Below are 21,391 nucleotides of genomic sequence, written 5' to 3'. Positions count from 1 at the left end.
GCCCTTGTCCCCTTGCAGAATTACTTTTTCCTCAGTAACCCTTCTAGCCTTAGTATATATCTTCATTATGGAATGGATCACTGTGTTATATTTGCTCATATGTCTATCTACCTTTGCTACTGATAGAATATAAATTCCTCGAAGTCAGCTATCTGTTTTCATTCATATTTTCTCCCCCATAGTCAAGTATAGTGTCTGGCACACAGTGGATGTCCAGTTAATAGTTAGTAAACTGAACTGGATTTCTGTAAAGGTGAGGCATGAAGGAGGGAGGGGAAAGAGGGTGCTGAGAGAGAGACAGGGAGGCAGGAACTAGGATTAGGAGATGACATCTTGTATGGAATCCATGAAGTTTGGATTTCACCCTATGGAAAACTGGAACCAACAGGATCTTCAAGCTGAGAAATGATATGGATAAATTTGTTTGTTTTGTTTTGCTTTTTGTTTTTTTTTTAAAGACAGAGTCTCGCTTTGTCACCCAGGCTAGAATGCAGTGGCGTGATCTCAGCTCACTGCAGCCTCTGCCTCCCGGGTTCAAGCAATTCTCCTTCCTCGGGTTCTTGAGTAGCTGGGATTACAGGCACGCGCCGCCATGCCCGACTAATTTTTGTATTTTTAGTAGAGATGGGGTTTCACCGTGTTGGCCAGGCTGGTCTCGAAATCCTGACTTCAACCGGCCTGATAAATTTGTTTTAAGAAGCCAGTTCTGGCCAGGCATGGTGGCTCATGTCTGTAATCCCAGCACTTTGGGAAGCTGAGGCAGGTGGATCACCTGAAGTCAGGAGTTCGAGACCAGCCTGGCCAACACGGTGAAACCCCGTCGCTACTAAAAATACAAAAATTAGTCGGGCATGATGGCTATGCCTGTAATCCTAGCCACTCGGGGGGCTGAAGCTGGAGAATTGTTTGAACCCAGGAGGTGGAGGTTGCAGTGAGCCGAGACCGCACCACTGTACTCCAGCCTGGGTGAGTGAAACTCCATCTCAAAAAAAAAAAAAAAAGAATAAGAAGCGGCAGCTGTGTGAGGAAAGGGGAGGAGTGCTTCAGACAGAGGAAACAGTAAATTCAAAGGCTGTGAAGTGGGAAAGAGTTGAGCTAATCAGAATCTCTAAGGGCCAGCAAGACTGGAGCTGAATGAGCAACTAGGGCGTGGCATGAGTTGAAGTGGGAGGGAATGGTAGAATTCAGATTGTGTAGGTCCTTGTAGACCAGAGCAGGGAATGTGGAGTGTATCCTCAGCTCTTTGGGAAGCAATTGAAAATGCAGAGTAGTAATACTTTCATTTACATTAAAATAATCACTAAGGCTGTGCACAGAATAGATGGGGGCTAAGGCAAGAGAATAAATAGGCAGCCCAAGTTAGGAGACTACAGCAGTAAACATGCCAATGAAAGATATCTGTCTGGATGAAGGTGAAGGCAATGAGGCAACAGGGAGTGGACAGATTCAGAAAATATTGTAGAGGTTGAATTCATAGGGCTTGGTGACAGATTAGATGCACAGAGATCTAGAATAAGGAAGTAGAGATTGAGGCAATGTGTAGGTCTTTTGGAAAGTTTATTTTTGAAGAGGAGACTAAAGGGAAGTAGTTGATTCAAAAGCTGTTTCTGGCCAGGCATGGTGACTCATGCCTGTAATGCCAGCACTCTGGGAGGCTGAGGAGGGTGTACCACTTGAGGTCAGGAGTTCAAGTCCAGCCTGGTCAACATGGTGAAACCTCATCTCTATTAAAAATACAAAAATTTGCCAGGTGTGGTGGTGAGTGCCTATAATCCCAGCTACCTGGGAGGCTGAGGGAGGAGAATCGCTTGAACCGGGAGGTGGAGGTTGCAGTGAGCTGAGATCGAGCCATTGCACTCTAGTCTGGGCAACAAGAGTGAAACTCTGTCTCAAAAAAGTAAAATAGCCTGGTGTGGTGGCTCACACCTATAATCCCAGCACTTTGAGAGGCCATGCCCAAAGCGGGCGGATCACGTGAAGTCAGGATTTCCAGACCAGCCTGGCCAACACAGTGAAACCCCATCTCTACTAAAAATACCAACAAAAATTAGCCGGACATGGTGGCACATGCCTGTAATCCCAGGTACTGGGGAGGCTGAGGCAGGAGAATCGCTTGAACCCGGGAGGCGGAGGTTGCAGTGAGCCAAGATCGCATCATTGCACTCCAGCCTGGGTGAAGAAGTGAGACTCTGTCTCAAAAAATAAATAAATTTAAAAAAATAAAAATGCAAAAATTAGCTGGGCATGGTGGCACGCGCCTGTAGTCCTAGCTATCCGGGAGGCTAAGGCAGAAGAATCACTTGAACTCAGGAGGCAGAGGTTGCAGTGAGCTGAGATCATGTCACTGCACTCCAGCCTGGGCAACAGAGTGAGACTCTGTCTCAAAAAATAATAATAATTAATTAAAATAAAATAAAATTTAAAAATTAGCCAGGCATGGTGGTGCCTGCCTGTGGTTCCAGCTACTTGGCAGGTTGGGGTGAGAGGATGACTTAAGCCCCAGAGATTGAGGCTGTAGTGAGTGGTGATTGTGCTACTGCATTCTAGCCTGGGCAACAGAGCAAGACCTTGTCTCAAAAAGAAAGAAAGAAAGAAAGATGAACATGACTTTGTTCCTGTCCTCAGTGAGCTTAGAAATAACACATCTTTACAAATGGGTATGATACAAGACTATAAATCCAGTTGTTATACAATTTATTGTCCCAATTGGGATAGTTTGGAGGATAAACAGGAGCACTAATAATAATTACCCTAGAAAATCCCAGTGTGTTCTGAAGAAATCCGATTGTATCACCTTGGCAACGAACAAGCTCAAAGTGATGGGAGCACTGGGATGAATCAGCAAAGCTCAATGGTAGAAGTGGATTTGAGTTGGGCTTGCTGTTAGGGAGGGCAGAGGCAATCAACATGAAAACAAAATACTTTCAGATTATTTAATGGTGTACAGAGTGAGGGAGAGGGGCACTACTTTAGTATCATCAGGGAAAGCAACTAGGAGGAGGTAACATTTAAGCCGAAACAAATTATGAGAAGAATCAAGAAATTCAAAGACAAAAATATCACAAGAGCTGTCTTATCCCAGCAATGATCAGAAGGTCAGATCACTCACAGGGTTTGGGGCAAGGAGGTTCCAAGGGCCTCCTACTTATTCAGAAGAGAGATAAGGGATCGAAATGTTATCCAGTAGTTAATGGAGAATTATGAAAGACTCTTCAACAGAATAGCATCTGACTGGGAAAACTACTCTGGCATTACTATACAGGATGGGTTAGAGAGGAAAAGAGGTTGAAGCAGGAAGTCCAGGAAATAGTCTAAGCAAAAGAAAAAAAAAAGACCCAGGGTTGAGACAGTGGCAGTAATCATGGAGAAGCAGAGATGGAAGTGACATCCCAGAGCAAGAATGGCCAAGATTTTGCAATGGATGTCACCTAACATAGCACATGTCCCTGGGAGCCCTTCAGTGAATACTAGTTCTTCCCTCCTCCTCATTCGACCTGGAACCAGAGTGAGGGAAGATTGTTTTTGTTTGTCGTTTAGAATGGAGAAAAACTTGGGAACAAATCCAGGTTGAGAGGAAGAAGCAACAGAGAGAGAAACATTTAATAATATTAAAAATATAAAGGAGGGCTGGGCGCGGTGGCTCAAGCCTGTAATCTCAGCACTTTGGGAGGCCGAGACGGGCGGATCACGAGGTCAGGAGATCGAGACCATCTTGGCTAACACGGTGAAACCCCGTCTCTACTAAAAAAAATACAAAAACCTAGCCGGGCGAGGTGGCGGGCGCCTGTAGTCCCAGCTACTCGGGAGACTGAGGCAGGAGAATGGCGTAAACCCGAGAGGCAGAGCTTGCAGTGATCCGAGATCCGGCCACTGCACTCCAGCCTGGGCGACAGAGCGAGACTCCGTCTCAAAAAAAAAAAAAAAAATATATATATATATATATATATATATATATATAAAGGAAAGGAGGTAACCAACGGAATATTTTATTTTAAAAAAGGATAGATTAGCCTTACATAGGAGGTGTGATGCTCTATCTACCAAGAAAGGAACAAAATGAAGTCTGTCAGGGATGGAGGTGGAAAGTTTATGAAGCTTCTGTGGATTTATGAAAGTTTATGAAGCTTCTATTTGATTTGAAGGTAAGCTTATGGATAGAATAAAATATCTGGAATGCTGTAGTAGAAAATAATTGTCCTTTAAGAACAATTAAGTGGTTCTTATTCCTGGCTGGACATTAGGATCATCTAGGAAGCCTTAACACACACAAAAAGGATGCTGGACCCCAGCCCCAAGGAGTCTGATTTAATTCTCCTGGGATGGGGCCCAGGCACTAGCGGTTTCATAAGTGCCTCTGTTGACTCTAATGAGAATCCACAATTGAGAACTAGCAGCAAAGGGTTTGTGGAGCAGCAGAAAGGGCTCAGCTGAGGTTCAGAAGCAAGAATTTATTGTTGAACCAATAAGCCTGGTTACAAGGCTCTCTCCAGCATCAACACTCCTGGAGGAGAGGCTGTGAAATTAGAGTGTGGCACTTGTTCATTAAGGTTGGTAGGGCACAAAGCTGAAGAGCTGAGTGACAATAGAGGCTGGGGAAGTAGAATTGAATTGGCCACCACAGGCTGTAATCTGATAGAATACGAAGAGTTTCAGACAAAAGTCAATAAAATAACAACAGCAACACCAACTAATTTTTTTGAGTGCCATTTGCCAACTACTAAAATAAGTGATTTATTTTATTCACTTACCCTCATGACACTCTAGGTCCTATTATCTCCATCTTACCAACTTTATTGTTTTATTTTTTGTAGAGACAGAGTCTCGCTCTGTCACCCAGGCTGGAGTACAGCAGCACAATCAATAACTTGCTGTAGCCTTGAACTCCTGGGCTCAAGCAGTTCTCCTACCCCAGCCTCCCGAATAGCTAGGACAATAGGTGCACACCACCCTGCCCAGCTTATTTTTTGTAGAGGCGTGATGTCAATATGTTGCCCAGGCTGACCTTGAACTCCTGGCCTCAAGAGATTCTCCTGCCTGGGCCTCCAAAGTGCTGAGATTACAGGCCTGACCCACGTGCTGGCCGCTTTTTACCCATTTTATAAATGGGAAAATTGAGGCGCAGAAGTTAAGAAATGGCCAGGTGCAGCAGCTCACGCCTGTAATCCTAGCACTTTGGGAAGCCGAGGAGGGCGGATCATTTGAGGTTAGGAGTTTGAGACCAGCTTGGTCAAAATGGTGAAACACCATCTCTACTAAAAATACAAAAATTAGCTGGGTGTGGTGGCACACACCTGTAGTCCCAGCTACTCGGGAGGCTGAGGCAGGAGAATCACTAGAACCCGGGAGGCAGAAGTTGCAGTGAGCCCAGATCACATCACTGCACTCCAGCCCAGGCAACAGAGCGAGACTCTGTCTCAAAAAAAAAAAAAAGGTTGAGAAATGCTTCCATGTTTATGGAGTTAATAGTTAATAAGTGGCAGAACTAGGATTATGGGATTTTGAACCCAAATCTGTCTGACTCCAGAGCCTGAGCCCTAGTTGCACAGGAGCAAAGGAATGGGAAGATGGAAGGATGGGGGCTTGTGGTAATATAGTTAGGGTTCTGAATGAGATTTTGATAGACCCAGAGGAAAGGAGATGAGAGGGTTTCTAAGGGAAACAATCAGAGGTGAGGGAATGTAACCTTTCAGGAGACCAGAGCAGCAAATGTATGGGGGGAGGAAGAGTAGGATATCAGAGAGGATAGGCATATTGGCAGTCTCAGTCTATGGAGTGTAGACTTGATGTAGTAAAAGGAAACTGGGAGCCACTGAGGGGTGTGAAGATATGATAAAAAAAAAGCAGTCTTTAAAATTCATCAGGCCGGTGAAGAGCAAGGAGGGCCACTGAGAAGATCTCTGCACTGAAATACTTTTCTCTTTGTTCCTTCCTTGTCCTGGTAGCCACAGATGTTACACAATCCAACCATGGCACTCAGGACAGAAGAGATTGCCCATTTAGCAATGGGCAATTTAATTTATAGCTATAGATTTATAGCTATAAATTACATTCCCAGGGCCCAAACCTACAATCACAGTTGTATTTTCAAGAATCAATAAAAGTCTCTGCAGATTGACTAGTGGCAGGAAACGAGGGCTGGACACTTATTCAGACTCCTGTTGCTACCTCTGCACAGATTATCAGAAGTAGCATCTTGTCACAGATTCTTGGGTACAAAGGGGGCAGATTACACAAACCAACATCAGGCAGTTCAACAAGATCGCCAGAGTGTGAATCCCCATCAGTGTTATTCCTCGGCAACTGCCCCTGAACTAACTTGAAAAATACCCAAGGAGAACAAGGTATCTTAGATGAAAATGATGTCAGTTCTTTCTTGATCTCAGTAAGTCAAAGTAAATTTATACCTAAATAGCTATTTTCCAGATTTCAGTGTCTTCCAGCCACACATATTTTCTTTTCATCTTTTTTTTTTTTTTTTTTTTTTGAGATGGAATCTTGTTCTGTTGCTCAGGCTGAAATGCAGTGGTGTGATCTCGGCTCACTGCAACCTCCACCTCCTGAGTTCAAGCGATTCTCCTGCCTAAGCCTCCAGAGCAGCTGGGACTACAGGCGTGTGCCACCACATCCGGCTACATTTTTGTATTTTTAGTAGGGACAGGGTTTCACCGTGTTAGCCAGGCTGGTCTTGATCTCCTGACCTTGTGATCTGCCTGCCTCAGCCTCCCATAATGTTGGGATTACAGGCGTGAGCCACTGTGCCTGGCCCAGCCACACATTATTTTCAAATTAATAAACAAGTTAAAATTGCTGGTGTGCAGTCATCTTAGGGAAACTGAAGAGTCAAAACGAATAGCTAGAATTCTCTGGGTGATGACCAGAACATATACTATGCTGAGTCCTGATGTGGCTGAAAGACACCGTGAGCTGAGCCAGCTAGTTAGCTTGGTTGTGGTGCACTGGGAATGGGGGTTACGTTATCTGTCAAAGGGAATATAAATTTTGCAAACTAAACCTGGCAGTTTGGGGAAAATGTGTTTAACTCACCCACTTCCCTCCTCGTTTGTACTACTGCTTTCCTACACTTTTTTTTTTTTTTTTTTTTTTTTTGAGACAGTCTTACTCTGTCACCCAGGTTGGAGCGCAGTGGTGCAATCTCAGCTCACTGCAACCTTTGCCTCCTGGGTTCAAGCAATTCTCTTGCCTCAGCCTCCCAAGTAGCTGGGATTACAGGTGCGTGCCACCACACCCAGCTAACTTTTGTACTTTTAGTAGAGACAGGGTTTCACTATGTTGGCCAGGCTGGTCTCGAAATCCTGACCTCAGGTGATCCACCTACCTTGGCCTCCCAAAGTGCTGGGATTACAGGTGTGAGCCACTGCACTGGCCAACCTTCCTACTTTTCAACTTGAGTTTACTCAGGGGTTGGAACATTTATTCCAATAAAATGTGCCTGATGTGATCTCTCAGTGATTAAAGACACCTGCTTAGTATGCATTAACTTCAGTGCAGTATGTGCACCTCTCTGAGTACATCTCTACTAAGCCCTCGGTGACTGATGCTGCTTCACTTTCTTCAGGTGTATAAATTGAAAAGGCAATTTTTACCTGCTATGAAGTCCCAAGAAAACAGGACTTGGCTCCTTGGGCATATTAGCCTTTAGTCTTGTTAGTGACTATCAGATGTTGCTTGAGCATATTTGGAAAATAACTTTGTATGTTGAAATTTTGGAAAATCAAAGTATTATACTGCAAATCACTTGAAAGAGGGCAAAAACCAAACCGTAAAGCTTAGCCAGATGTGATATAATAATTTCACTGAAGATATGAGATAGGTAAAACTTTTTTCTTCCAGGTCATGAACACATTTGATTGTAATTTGAGTTAAAGTATTATAGTTCCTTTTAAAAAAATAAGCCCAGAATGTTAAAAGTGTGAAATCCATTTCAGCAAGTTGAAAACATTTGGGTGTTTTAAGATATTATCACAGGTCTGCGTATTCCAGGTTCAACTTACTTGGAATTCTGGATTCTAAGTATTTTAAATTGAAGTTAAAGTGAAATCAAGTGTAAATTAACCTGCGATTTATTTTTTCGTTCTGGTTATTTTTAGGTAAATAAATGAGGTCAGGATGTCAGACTGGCGAATATTTGCTGAGATAACCCATTACTGTGATTGAAATTCCAGGAGGAAATTGAAGAGGGGTGATGATGCAAAGGTGATTACGAACAACATGAAAACGGCTAATACATGTTGGAAAAGTTTTTTTTTTTTTTTTTGAGATGGAGTTTTGCTCTTGTTGCCCAGGCTGGTGTGCAATGGCATGATCTCGGCTCACTGCAACCTCCGCCTCCCTGGGTTCAAGCGATTCTCGTGCCTCAGCCTCCCAAGTAGCTGGGATTACAGGCACCTGCCACCACGCCCAGCTTTTTTCTTTTCTTTTCTTTTCTTTTTTTTTTAGTAGAGACGGGTTTCACCATGTTGGCTAGGCTGGTCTCGAACTCCTGACCTCAGGCGATCCACCCGCCTTGGCCTCCCAAAGTGCTGGGATTACAGGTGTGAACCACCGCGCCTAGCCCACGTGGGACACTCTTTACCACAAATAGTTGAGTTCATTAGGGATGATAGCACACCCTCCAGAAACCATATTTACTACAGATCACTCACAACTATTACACTCAATACTAAAAGGCCAGAGGATTGGATTCATATAACATTTTAAAAAGTATACATATATTTTATAAAGATGTTATTTGCATTAGCAAACAATTTATCTGTATTCCTAAAGTGTCATACAAATGATTCTTGCAAATCTGTTTTAACTAGGGAGAAAACAATGTATTGAGATAGTTGGACTAGACCTATCAACCACTAACACTAAACTTGAAAGAAAAGATCCAAGAGTTCATAGCTTAATTCTGAACCATCTATGCTTCTCACTTGAAAACAGAGAAGGGCTGATGTAAATGAGTCGTGAGGGTATCTGACTACCCTAAAAGCAGAATGTTTGCAGGTTTTAGCCCTGGAAGGATTCCTAGGTGAGAAGGGGGTACCTATTTCATATTCTACTTTTGGTTGACTCCTTGTGTAAGTTACAATTTATTTGTGGATGTGAACCCGGGCTCCTTTTGTAGGTTATAGTTTATTTGTGGGTGTGAACCCCCTTCCTTTGCCTGGTTCAATTTCTTCAGTGGTCTAGGAAAGAGACCCTTCCGAGCAGTGGCCTGTTTTAAATCTGTAGGCCTCTCTTCCTACTACTCACTTCTTGGCCCAATCCCCCTTCACATTCCTCTGCTTAGGAAGATACTGGGGGCAAAAAAGGCCTCATACATTATTTTATTAAGAAACCATTTTCTCTCCAGGATGGGCACAAGGTGCAAGGCTATTTCCTTACATGAGCAGGTATTTTAAAAGCTGGGCAGGAGACGCCATACTGTAAATTTAAAATTTAAAAAAAATTGAAGGCGAACCTTCTTTTTAACCTTAAGAATAGTCTTCACTATTCTCCACCACCTTCCCACTGGCTGTGTAGAAATAACGACCACCAGATGAGAACAGACTATTTACTCAGAGCTGGCAAGGGAGTCAGCCGAGACCCATCACTTGGTTTGGTAGACTCATAGGCAGGCAGGGAAGTGGAAAAGCTTTACATACAGTGAAAAAAGTGAGAAACTTCAGGCTGGCTCTGATTGGAGGCTCCTGGCACCGGGAAGTTGGAGGAGGGCTAACTAGAAGCAGGGCTTCTTATGTGATTGGTGTGAGGAGCACATTCGGCTTTCTCTGATTGGCCCAGAGCTGGAAGCAGAGGCAGGAAATAGGGAAGCGGCCAGCTAAAGATCAAGTCCTGACCATTCTGGGCAGATTACTGCAGAGGTCATGGGTAGGAGGTCGTGGATAGGTTTGGCCATTCTTTGTATACTCAAATCTCTCAATTGGGCGAGACCCAGATATTGTTTCTCTTGACCTAGTTAGCTTTTAACTCCAAAGTTTTGTTTAACTTGGAAGAAGACAGCAGTTCTATTATTTCTGTCAAGGATAAACAGAGACATTGGGATCTGAAAAGTAATTATGGAAAGATACATAAATATCTTTATAGTGAGGGTCAGGCAGGAGAATCACCCTCCGCCTTCAGGTTCTCCATTTCCTTACTGAATTCCCATTTCCATTATAACTGACGCTTCAGTAGCTTCCCTCCCTTTGGGGGAGGGCCCGGCCTCCTCCGCCCCCACTTTCTTGAGTCTTGCCCTTCGACGGCAGAAGAAGAGGGTTGCGCCCTACCAACTCCTCACCTTACAGCCCAGCTTCTCCCCCCACCACCCCGGTGAGCTCCCCCTCCACTAGGCCTCCCCACTCCCCCTGCTCCGTGCGTTCCGGAGTAATCCCCCCTCAGTCGCACTCTTACAGCCCAGCCCCTGCCCCCACCTCATCCCCAGTTGTGCCTTCACCTCCCGGTTCCTTCCCAACAGGTCCCCCAAGATACGCCCTCACAGTCCGGTCCCCCGCCGTCCTCTCCCGGCGCAGGCTCAAGCCTGGTGCCCTCCCCCCGCAGCCCCCCGAGGCGCACCCTCAAGCTCGGTGCCTTTGCCCCTCCCCAGCCCCACAGGGGCGCCCTCAAGCCTAGTACACTTCACATGAGAGCCCCTCGGGCGCACCCTCAAGCTCGGTGTACCCCCCCCCCAGCACCCCCCGGCCCGCCCCCCCGCCCTGGGCCCTCCCCCCCCCCAGGCCCACCCCCACGCCCGGTGCCTGCCCCCACCCCCAACCACCCTCCCAGGCGCACTCTCAAGCCCACAGCCTTCCCCTAGCCAGGCGCGCCCTACAGGCCCGCCCTGCCCCTCCGCGAAGCGCCCCTTGCGCGCTCTCTGGAGTCCTCCCTCCTGCCTCGCGCGGCCTCCGGGCCCGGTCCGCCCCCCTTCCGGCCCCCACACTCAGACGCACGCCCGGCGTCTCCGGGCCGCTAGTCCCGCGCCTTCCCGGATGGAGGCGCGCCCCGAGAGGCTCGGATGCGGCCCCTTATGCCCGGCATCAGCCTCCCCGGCTAGCAGGAGAAGTCAGGTCAGCTTCCTGTCCCCGAGCAGCTGCCCGGGGGCCGGTTTTCAAAACATATCCTTAGACATGTAATAAAGAGATGCTCTTCTGGTCTCAACTCCCTATTTTTACTTTGGAGGGGCGAAGGCAGGGCTACCCTTGCCAGCCACCATTCCCCAATCACTTCGCAGCTGTGGAAAAGCAGCCGTCTTGTCCCTTCAGAAAGGAACTCATAGTTCCCCCTCGAACTTTTCTCGTCGGTGTGAGAGAAAGGCCTTCCATTTTCTCCTCAGGAGGCTTTCGCGGCCCGGCTTTCTCTCACCACCAGGCCGGGAAAGCAGTGACGCCGCGGCGGATGTAGCCGCAGCGGCCGAGGTTTCGCCATCTTGAGTGGAGGAGGAGCCGCGGTCGCCGCCATGCGGAGAGGCAGGGAAAGAGGGAGGAGGCGGCGGGCAGGCGAACGGGCGAGCGAGGGAGGGGACAGAGGAGCCGAGTTAGCTCAGCCCGGCGGCGACTTCGGCGGCGCCACGAGAGCGGGCAGCGGAGGAGGTAGGGCTGGACGGCCGGAGGAGCCGGCGGCGCGGGCGGCTGGGCTGCGGGCCCCTCGGAGCCGGGTGGGGGCGGGGGCGGGAGGAGGCCGTGGCGAGGGGGCCGGGTGGGGGCGGGCGGAGGTTTCCGAGGAGGAAGGAGCGGCCGCCATTTTGGGAGCTTCGAGTCAACAATAAAGGACCGAGGGTGCCGAGCGGGAGTGGCCTCCTTGGTAGGACACGGGCCCGAGCCGCGAGGCCTGGGGTGAGGTGGTGGGGTCGAGGTCAGCGGCGCTGTGGAGGCTGCGGGGAGTCGCCTGGGCCGGCTCTGGGGGACTCTCTTGGGCGGAGGCCTGAGGCCTGGCCGGGCCTGGGGAGGAAGGCGGGCGGCAGCTGTGTGGGGTGGGGGCGCCTGAGAGGAGGCGAATATAGGAATGTGGTGCGCGGCAGAGTGGGCAAGAGGAGCAGGCTAAGTACTCGGAGGAGCTTTATCGAAGATGAGGGAATATGAGGCCGAAGGGGGCGGCAAGGACTTAGGGGGATGATGGTGGAGGTTATAGGGTACGAGGTGGCCCTATAGGGGGCGGCAGGGACATGCTGTATTGGAAGGCTCGGTTCAAAGCGAACTGACCGCTGCTTGATTGCGGTAGGCCTTGCCGGTCAGTAACAAGAGGGTGTATATGGAGCCCCAGACTCTTGGAGGAAAGGAGGGGGATTTCTGGGTTGGGGGGTCCCTTTGGGGCCTCCTTCGGGGAGTCCCTATTGTTTGCTACTGATGGAGCTGGTTGCCGGCTCATATTGCGCAGATAGGATTGCAGAGCCCCAACCTTTTGTGTTTATGGTCAGAGGGAGCTGAGTTGTGTGTGTGGGGCGAGGGGCGGCAGGGGGGAGGGCAAGAAATTTCCCTACAATTATGGGGCTCCAGTCATTGACTTGTTTCTTTCCTTTATCTCTTTTCTCTTCCACAGCCCCCTTTTCCCTTCAGAATAAAACCCAGTCACTCCAACTTGCAGGCAAAGCTTAGAAAAACTGCGCTGCATTTGCAAACAAAAGCTCTTGTTGGCGATGACGATAGTGTTTTGGGTGTGAAACTGTCAATTGCTAACTACGATCTGAGAAGTGCTGTAATTAACTCCACTAGGGGCTCCTCCCAACTAGTCTACGTTTCTAGTCTGTTTCTCGTTTTTTTGTGTTTTGTTTTGAAAATGTAGAAAGATAACTTGCACATCTAAATTGGGAAGGGATAGGAGGAATATTTCCTTCTCTGAGACAAAGCTGCAGTGCAGGTTTCAGTTTAAGAAGGGAGCAGTTATCACATAGTCTCATTGTGGATTTAAGGATATAGGAGGTCTTACTGTGCATGATGGACGGTAATGATGATATCGTTCGGTCTTTAGAGGTTGCCCTTTTCATCCTCTTAGTGCTCTGCAAACAGCTAAGTCTGTGTGTGAACTGCGTGATGTCGCTGATCATAATGTAAACCCGTCAATACAGGAAAGTAGCTGTTAACCATATCTGCTTAAGATGTCAGTCAGAAGGACTTTAAAGTAAACAACTTTGTGTATGTGATAATCAGGATTTGCTTGTGAGCAACTTGTTCATTTTTTTTTTAAGGAAGGCATAATCAAGGAACATTTTCTCATAAATTTTGAGATCTGTTGACTTTAAAATTTTGAGTTTCACATGCCTTGGTATATGGCAGAAAGAATCAGCACTTGTAAGCTGTGTATTTTATGTAAGAAATGTAAGGGGGTTGCTGGGCGCGGTGGCTCACGCATATAATCCCAGCACTTTGGGAGGCCAAGGCAGGCGGATCAGCTGAGGTCAGGAGTTCGATGCTAGCCTGGCCAACATGGCAAAACCTCGTCTCTACTAAATATACAAAAAATTTAGCTGCGCGTGGTGGCGGGCGCCTGTAATCCCAGCTACTCTGGAAGCTGAGACAGGAGGAGAATCGCTTGAACGCAGGAGGCGGCGGTTGCAGTGAGCCGAGATAGTGCCACTGCACTCCAACCTGGGTGACAGAACGAGACTCCGCCTCAAAAAAAAAAAAAAAAAAAAGAAATGGGGTTAAATCAAAAGCCAACAGAGTAGAGCTTTGTTTTCGGGTCTTTGTATGTTTTTATTAACTACAATTAAGATTTCAGCTGGGCACGGTGGCTCTGGCCTGTAATCCTAGCACTTTGGAAGGGTAAGGTGGGCAGATATTTGAGGTCAGGAGTCTGAGACCAGCCTGGCCAACTTGATAACACCCCATCTCTACTGAAAAATACAAAAATTAGCCGCACTGTAATCCCACCCAGCTACTCGGGAGGCTAAGGCATGAGGATCGCTTGAACCCACGAGGTGGAGGTTGCAGTCAGCTGAGATCGGGCCACTGCACTCCACCCTGGGCAACATGTCTCGAAAGTAATAATAATAAATAAAAGTGGCTGGGCAGGGTGGCTCACGCCTGTAATCCCAGCTCTTTGGGAGGCCAAGGTCGGCGGATCACCTGAGGTCAGTTGTTCAAGACCAGCCTGGCCAACGTGTCCAAACCACGTCTTTACTAAAAATACAAACATTAGCTGGGCATGGTAGCGCATGCCTGTAATCCCCAGCTACTCAGGAGGCTGAGGCAGGAGAATCGCTTGAACCTGGGAGGTGGAGGTCGCAGTGAGCTGAGAGTGTGCCATTGCACTCCAGCCCCGGCGACAGTGCAAGACTGTCTCAAAAAATAAAATGAAAAATAAAAGTAAGATTTCCATTTACGGGATAATTTTTAAATGAGGTTGACCAGTTTTGTGTCTTTTTTTTAAGCGGAGTTTTGCTCTTGTTACCTGCGCTGGAGTACAGTGGTGTGATCTTGGCGCATTGCTGCCTCCGCCTCCTGGGTTCAAGTGATTCTTCTGCCTCAGCCTCCTAAGGAGCTGAGATTACAGAGGACCACCACCACGCCCAGCTAATTTTTGTATTTTAGTGGAAACGGAGTTTCACCATGTTGATCAGGCTGGTCTTGAACTCCTGACCTCAGGTAATCCACCAGCGTCGGCCTCCCAAAGTGTTTGGATTACAGGTGTGAGCTACCATGCCCGCCCTGCCAGTTCTTTTTTTTTTTTTTAAAGTATGAATTAGATTTACTACTCTGGGTTTCTTGGAAAGTTTTCTTAAAATTACTAGTGTGTTTAGTCTTCCACAGTTTTTTTTTTTTTAACAGGAATTTTCCTGGTTTTTTAATTAATACTATTTAAAATTAGAATAGTTATTAGCAGAGTTTGTTATAAATGAATAAAATTATTAAAGTTATCTTGTTTTTGTCAGTTTCAAAGTAAAGAATCATTTATACAAAATTTGTGTGTATCATCTGTCCTGAGGATCATTACTTGCTGAATACATTGTGGCAGAAATACACTATTCTCTTGACTGCTTCATGTATTGTTTTAAAGGAGAAAAAGGAAAATACATTTTTCTTCATAAAGTTTTTTTTTTGTTGTTTTTTGAGACAAGGTCTCACTCTGTCGCCCGGCTCACTGCAGCCTCTATCTCCTAGGTTCCAGTGATTCTCGGACCTTAGCCTCCCGAGTAGCTGAGACTCCATTACAGGTGTGCGCCACCACACCTGGCTATATTTTGTGTGTTTTTGTTGTTGTTGTTGTTTTTGAGACGGAGTCTGGCTCTGTTGCCCAGGCTGGAGTGTAGTGGCACAATCTTGGCTCACTACAACCTCCGCCTCTTGGGTTCAAGCAGTTCTTTGTAGCTGGAATTACAGGTGCCTGCCACCATGCCTGGCTAATTTTCGTATTTTTGGTAGAGACTGGGTTTCAACATCTTGGCCAGGCTGATCCTGAACTCCTGACCTCGTGATCCACCCACCTCGGCCTCCCAAAGTGCTGGGATTACAGGCGTGAGCCACCACTCCTGGCCTAAATTTTGTGTTTTTAGTAGAGATGAGGTTTGACTGTGTTGTCCATGCTGGTCTCTAAGGCCTCACCTCAAGTGATCACCTGCATTGGCCTCCCAAAGTGCTGGGATTACAGGCGTGAGCCACGAACACCCAGCCCATAAAGTTTAATAGTTGAAATTCATAAGGGCACAAAAGTGTTGTTTTTTTTTTCTGGAAGTGTGAAGTTCAAGTCAAAAGCTCACTTAACTCTATAAAGACTCTCGATTGCTATCAGAAGTAGAAGAAAATTAATGAATTGTCTTAAGTTGTGTGATACTTCAGTGAGTTGTAATGCAATTCAGTATAATGAATCACTGACTTTTAGAGATGTCAGAGACTTTTAGAGAATTCATGGGGAGGAAACTGAACAGATTATAATTTGACAAGTAGTGCTAATTTACTAGTCTCTTTCTACATAATCTCTGGATTGCTTTGAATTAACAATTTTAAATGTTTGAGATTGGCCTCATTGTGTTTTTGAGATAGTTCAAAGTTGTGTCTTTCCTAGCTTGGCTAGTGATTTGGTCTAAGTGTAGCTGTATTATTAATTCTTAAATATAAAAGAGAAGAGTTCTTTCAAAGGGGTTCTTTTAAAAAGGAAACAAAGTTTTTCTGTTGTGTTTGCTAATTTAATTTTGTTTGTTTGTTTCAGATTGACGTGAGTGAATTCCGACATAACTCAAGCTTGTTAGAGGGCTTTTTAAAAATAAAAAGTTGATTCCGTGCAAGGGAGCAAGTTACTGCTGCTTACCGTTCAGAGACTTACAGGTGCTTGCCTGCATTGCAATAAAGGACTCATTTATTGAGCAAGACTTATATTTATCTCTTCATTTTGGAGAGCCTAATAAACTGTTATTACAGTTTCTCTACTGACTTTCAAAAGTTTTGAAGTTTGAAAGACACCTTTGCAACTAAAACAGCATGAGCACGGCCAGAACAGAGAACCCTGTTATAATGGGTCTGTCCAGTCAAAATGGTCAGCTGAGAGGCCCTGTGAAACCCACTGGTGGCCCTGGAGGAGGGGGCACACAGACACAGCAACAGATGAACCAGCTGAAAAACACCAACACAATCAATAATGGCACTCAGCAGCAAGCACAGAGTATGACCACCACTATTAAGTAAGTGTTAGAGTAAATAATAAATACTTTTGGGGAACCAAGATTTTTGTTACTTTGGTATTGACTATTAATGCTTATGCCTTAATTTAACCATTTTGATTCCAAATAGAGGACAGATGACTTTGTTTTATGGCCAGTAGGTATTTGCAATAGAATAACGTTATTTCTGCTATAATTTATTCAGCATGTAGTGATCGTAAGGACAGATGATACACAGAAATTTTGTATAAATGGTTTTTGGAAACATTTCTGGCTTTTGTAATTAGTGTAAAAGTTATTAGCTTAGTTTGTTATAAATGAATACAATTATTAGTCATCTTGTTGTCAGTATAGTTTTTTTAGTGTTGTTATGACTGCACCTTACCCTAAACAGCACATAAAGCCAACTTTAAGTATTAAATTTAAAGACTCAGTCTGAGTCTTTAGAGTATTTAAAGACTTGCCCAGCCTTCTGAACTCCAAGCATTATTCACTCAGAAAATTTCCTCATAACTTTTTTTAGCTTATGGAACTTAGCTTTTTTACTTTAAAAAAAAAAAGAAAAGTTGGCTGGTTGAGGTGACTCACGCTTGTAATCCCTGTAGTTTGGGGAGGCCATTGTGGGAGGATCACTTGAGTCCAGGATTTTGAGACCAACCTAAGGAACATAACGAGACTCTGTCTGTACCAGAAAAAAAATTTTTTTAATTGTTTTTCCTTCTTTTACATATAAAACAGGAACTAAGAATTTTGAACTCACAGAACACAGTTCTGAACAGTCTGAGAAACCTTTTGTTAACCTTAAAATTGAAGAGCCTCCTCTTACTAGAGGGTATTTTTTCTTTTAAAGCTGAAAGTATGTAGGCTATTTGTTACTTGTAAGTGTATGTTTTAATTAGAGTATTTGAATGGTAACCATCACTGTAAAGATTCAGTTATAGGAAATTAACATTTAAGATTCTTGGCTCCAATTGATATTTGGCTTTTGTTAAGAACTTGCCATACAGGGCCGGGCGCGGTGGCACATGCCTGTAATCCCAGCACATTGGGAGGCTGAGGCAGGCAGATCACCTGAGGTCGGGAGTTCAAGACCAGCCTGACAAACATGAAGAAACCCTGTCTCTGCTAAAAATACAAAATTAGCTGGGCGTGGTGGTGCATGCCTATAACGCTACTCGGGAGACCGAGGCAGGAGAATCACTTGAACCTGGGGGGCGGAGGTTGCAGTGAGCTGAGATTGCACTGTTGCACTCCAGCCTGGGCAACAAGAGTGAAACTCTATCTCACAAAAAAAAAAAAAAGAAAAAAGGCCAGGTGCAGTAGCTCACGCCTGTAATCCTAGCACTTTGGGAGGCTGAGGCGGGCAGATCGCGAGGTCAAGAGTTTGAGGCCAGCCTGACCAACATGGTGAAACCCTGTCTTTACTAAAAATACAAAAATTAGCTGGGTGTGGTGGCACGCACCTGTAACCCCAGCTACTCAGGAGGCTGAGGCAGGAGAATCACTTGAACCCGGGAGGTGGGAGGTTGCAGAGAGCTGAGATCGTGCCACTGCACTCCAGCCTGGGCGACAGACTTCGTCTCAAAAAAAAAAAAAACAAACTTGCCATATGAAATAATTTAACCCTAGGAATCTTTATAAGATGTTGACACTGGGTTACTGAACTCAGGTATATGTTTTATTACAACCTAGATCTTTTCACTTCCTACAGAAAAATAGCTTATACAAGCTACCAGACTATCGTATAGTTACTGTATGTGTTTCACTAGGACCTCTAATAACTAATTTTCAACAGAATTGGTTAGGTCACTGGTAGAATTGGTATTAGTATATATTCCTATTTTTAAGGTGAATGCTTTAATTGATACAGAAATGAATACTACTTCGGTTGTAATTTGTCTTGACAGAATGTAAGTAGGTTAGCAAAATTTAGACTATTTTTAATTTTTTTATAACTTTTTTTTTTTTTTTTTTTTTTTTTTTTTTTTTTTTTTTTTTTGAGACAGGGTCTCACTTTGTTGCCCAGGCTGGAGTATGGTGGCATGATCACGGCTCACTGCAGCCTCAACTTCCCAGGCTCAAGTGACCCTTCTGTCTCAGCCCTACAAATAGTGGGGACTACTGGCATGTGCCAGTAGCAACGGGGTTTTGTTGTGTTGCCCAGGCTGGTCTGGAACCCTGAGCTCAAGTGATCTGCCCACCTTGACCTCTCACAGTACTGGGATTACAGATGTGAGCCACTGCGCCCAGCCTATTTTTAATTTTTTTTTTTGAGATGGACTCTCACTCTGTTGCCCAGGCTGGAATGCAGTGGTGTGATCTCCACTCACTGCAACCTCCACCTTCTGGGTTCCAGCCATTCTCCTGCCTCAGCCTCCCAAGTAGCTAGGGTTACGGGTGTCCACCATCACGCCTGGCTAATATTTGTATTTTTAGTAGAGACGAGATTTCACCATGTTGGCCAGGCTACCCTTGGATTCCTGACCTCAGGTGATCTGCCTGCCTCAGCCTCCCAGAGTGCTGGGATTACAGGCATGAGCCACCGCACCTGGCCTATGAGAATATTTTCTATTTAAAAAGTTCTGGGGCTGGGTATGATGGCTCATGCTGTTCATCCCAGCACTTTGGGAGGCTGAGGTGGGAAGATCACTTGAGGCCAGGAGGTTGAGACTAAGCTGAGCAACATAGCAAGACCCTGTCTCTACAAATAATAAAGGCTGTGGTGAGCTATGATGGCACCACTGCACTGAAGCCTGGGTGACAGGGCAAGACCCCATCTCAAAAAAGTAGCAAATTCTGATTTTGGGACAACAGTGGGTTTTCTTTTCTGGTTTTCCTACAATTAATGGTTTCTTTTCAATTCTGTTAGTTCTTCAGATCTCATTTTCTGTGTCGTCTCTTCCATGAAGTCCTCTAGATCCCATCAAGTGTCTCAGAACGCTTCTAATACTTACCTCTGTCACTTACTTTCTCATTTTAAATAGTTTTTTCATCTCATAAGATTATAAATTTCTGGCCGGGCGCAGTGGCTCAAGTCTGTAATCCCAGCACTTTGGGAGGCCAAGACGGGCGGATCACGAGGTCAGGAGATCAAGACCATCCTGGCTAATACGGTGAAACCCCGTCTCTACTAAAAAATACAAAAAACTAGCCGGGCGAGGTGGCAGGCTCCTGTAGTCCCAGCTACTCAGGAGGCTGAAGCAGGAGAATGGCGTAATCCCGGGAGGCGGAGCTTGCAGTGAACTGAGATCGGGCCACTGCACTCCAGCCTGGGCGACAGAGCAAGACTCCGTCTCAAAAAAAAAAAAAAATATATATATATATATATATATATAAATTTCTTGTGGTCAAGCTTTGGATTGTATCTTACGCATTATTATTCACTATTTTGTTGAATTCAACAGTATGTCATACTGACATTTTTTAATCAGAAACTTTGATGATACAGACTTAGATGAAAGGCTTTAGTAGGCTGGGCGTGGTGGCTCACGCCTGTAATCCCAGCACTTTGGGAGGCTGAGGCAGGCGGATCACAAGGTCAGGAGTTCGAGACCAGCCTGACCAACATGGTGAAACCCTGCCTCTACTAAAAATACAAAAACTAGCCGGGTGTGGTGGCGGGCTCCTATAACTCCCACCTACTCTGGAGGCTGAGGCTGGAGAGTTCCTTAAACCTCAGGAGGTGGAGGTTGCAGTGAGTTGAGATCATGCCACTGCACTCTAGCCTGGGTGACAGAGCAAGACTCCATCTCAGGAAAAAAAAAAAAGGTTTTAGTATAGTAGTCTTGGAATTGGTAGCAAAAAGTTACCAGTGTTAGAGTATTTGCATTATGTAGGACCTAGTTTTAAGTAAAGTATAAGTGGTCTTTTTTTCTATCAGTTAAGCATTTGAGATGTTTTGGGGACTCTGGTTATGTAAGAACAGCTACAGTGAAAACTTTTTCAAAGATGTCACAGTTAAATGCTTTGTCTGCAGATGTTCCCTGATCTTTTTAATTATTAGATGCTTTGAGTATTTATTGCTTGAGGTTTTTACTTGGCCCAAAAGAAAGTTTATTTATATTCTCCTTGTTTTGATTCTCTTTCATGGTTTCTGGCATTTCCGATAAAAAAAAATTTAAGAGATGCTCATTGGCTAATATTGTGCTATTATTTTGCCAGGCACTGTGCTGAGTGCATTACATCAATTATTTGATGTAACTGTTAACCTGTTTTGTTTTGTTTATTTATTTGGTACGGAGTCTTACTGTGTCGCGGAGTGCAGTGGCGTGATATTGGCTCCCTGGTTCTAGCGATTCTCCTGCCTCAGCCTCCTGAGTAGCTGGGATTACAGGTGCATGCCACCATGCCTGGCTAATTTTTGTGTTTTTAGTAGAGATGGGGTTTCACCATATTGGCCAGGCTATTCTTGAACTCCTGATCTCAGGTGATCCACTTGCCTCGGCCTCCCAAAGTGTTAGGATTACAGGCATGAGCCACGGCACCTGGCTTATTTATTTTTGAGACAGTCTCCCTCTGTCACTCACGCTAGAGTGCAGTGTCGTGAGTTTGGCTCACTGCAGTGTCTGCCTCCCAGGTTCAAGTGATTCCCCTGCCTCAGCCTCCCGAGTAGCTGGGACTACAGATGTGCCCACCATGCCTGGCTAATTTTTGTATTTTTAGTAGAGATGGGGTTTCACCATACTGGCCAGGCTGGTCTCAAACTCCTGACCTCAAGTGATCTGCCTGCCTCGGCTTCCCAAGTGCTGGGATTACCGGTATGAGCCACTATGCCTGGCCTGTTAACCTATTTTAAAAATGAGAATAGCTGGCCATGGT

At 45.6% G+C, this 21,391-nt stretch overlaps 1 protein-coding gene across 4 annotated transcripts in view; it reads left to right on the top strand.

The window, feature by feature from the left end:
• Window positions 1-10,924: 10,924 nt before the first annotated feature.
• Window positions 10,925-21,391, top strand: part of DDX6 (DEAD-box helicase 6) — a 44,306-nt gene continuing 33,839 nt past the window's right edge. Inside the window, exons 1-2 of one of the 4 annotated variants that reach the window (XM_023208402.3) lie at window positions 10,925-11,051; window positions 16,126-16,594. In XM_023208402.3, coding sequence (XP_023064170.1) covers window positions 16,395-16,594 — 200 coding nt within the window. In that variant the 5' untranslated portion in view covers window positions 10,925-11,051; window positions 16,126-16,394. Of the gene's footprint in view, window positions 11,052-11,135; window positions 11,574-11,689; window positions 11,817-16,125; window positions 16,595-21,391 lie in introns of those variants that run through there. The other 3 variants (XM_023208399.3, XM_023208400.2, XM_023208401.2) reach the window with 3 other exon arrangements.

The sequence above is a fragment of the Piliocolobus tephrosceles genome, chromosome 13 (assembly GCF_002776525.5).
Source record: "Piliocolobus tephrosceles isolate RC106 chromosome 13, ASM277652v3, whole genome shotgun sequence".
Classification (NCBI taxonomy): domain Eukaryota; kingdom Metazoa; phylum Chordata; class Mammalia; order Primates; family Cercopithecidae; genus Piliocolobus; species Piliocolobus tephrosceles.
This window is presented reverse-complemented; position numbering and strand designations above follow the sequence as displayed.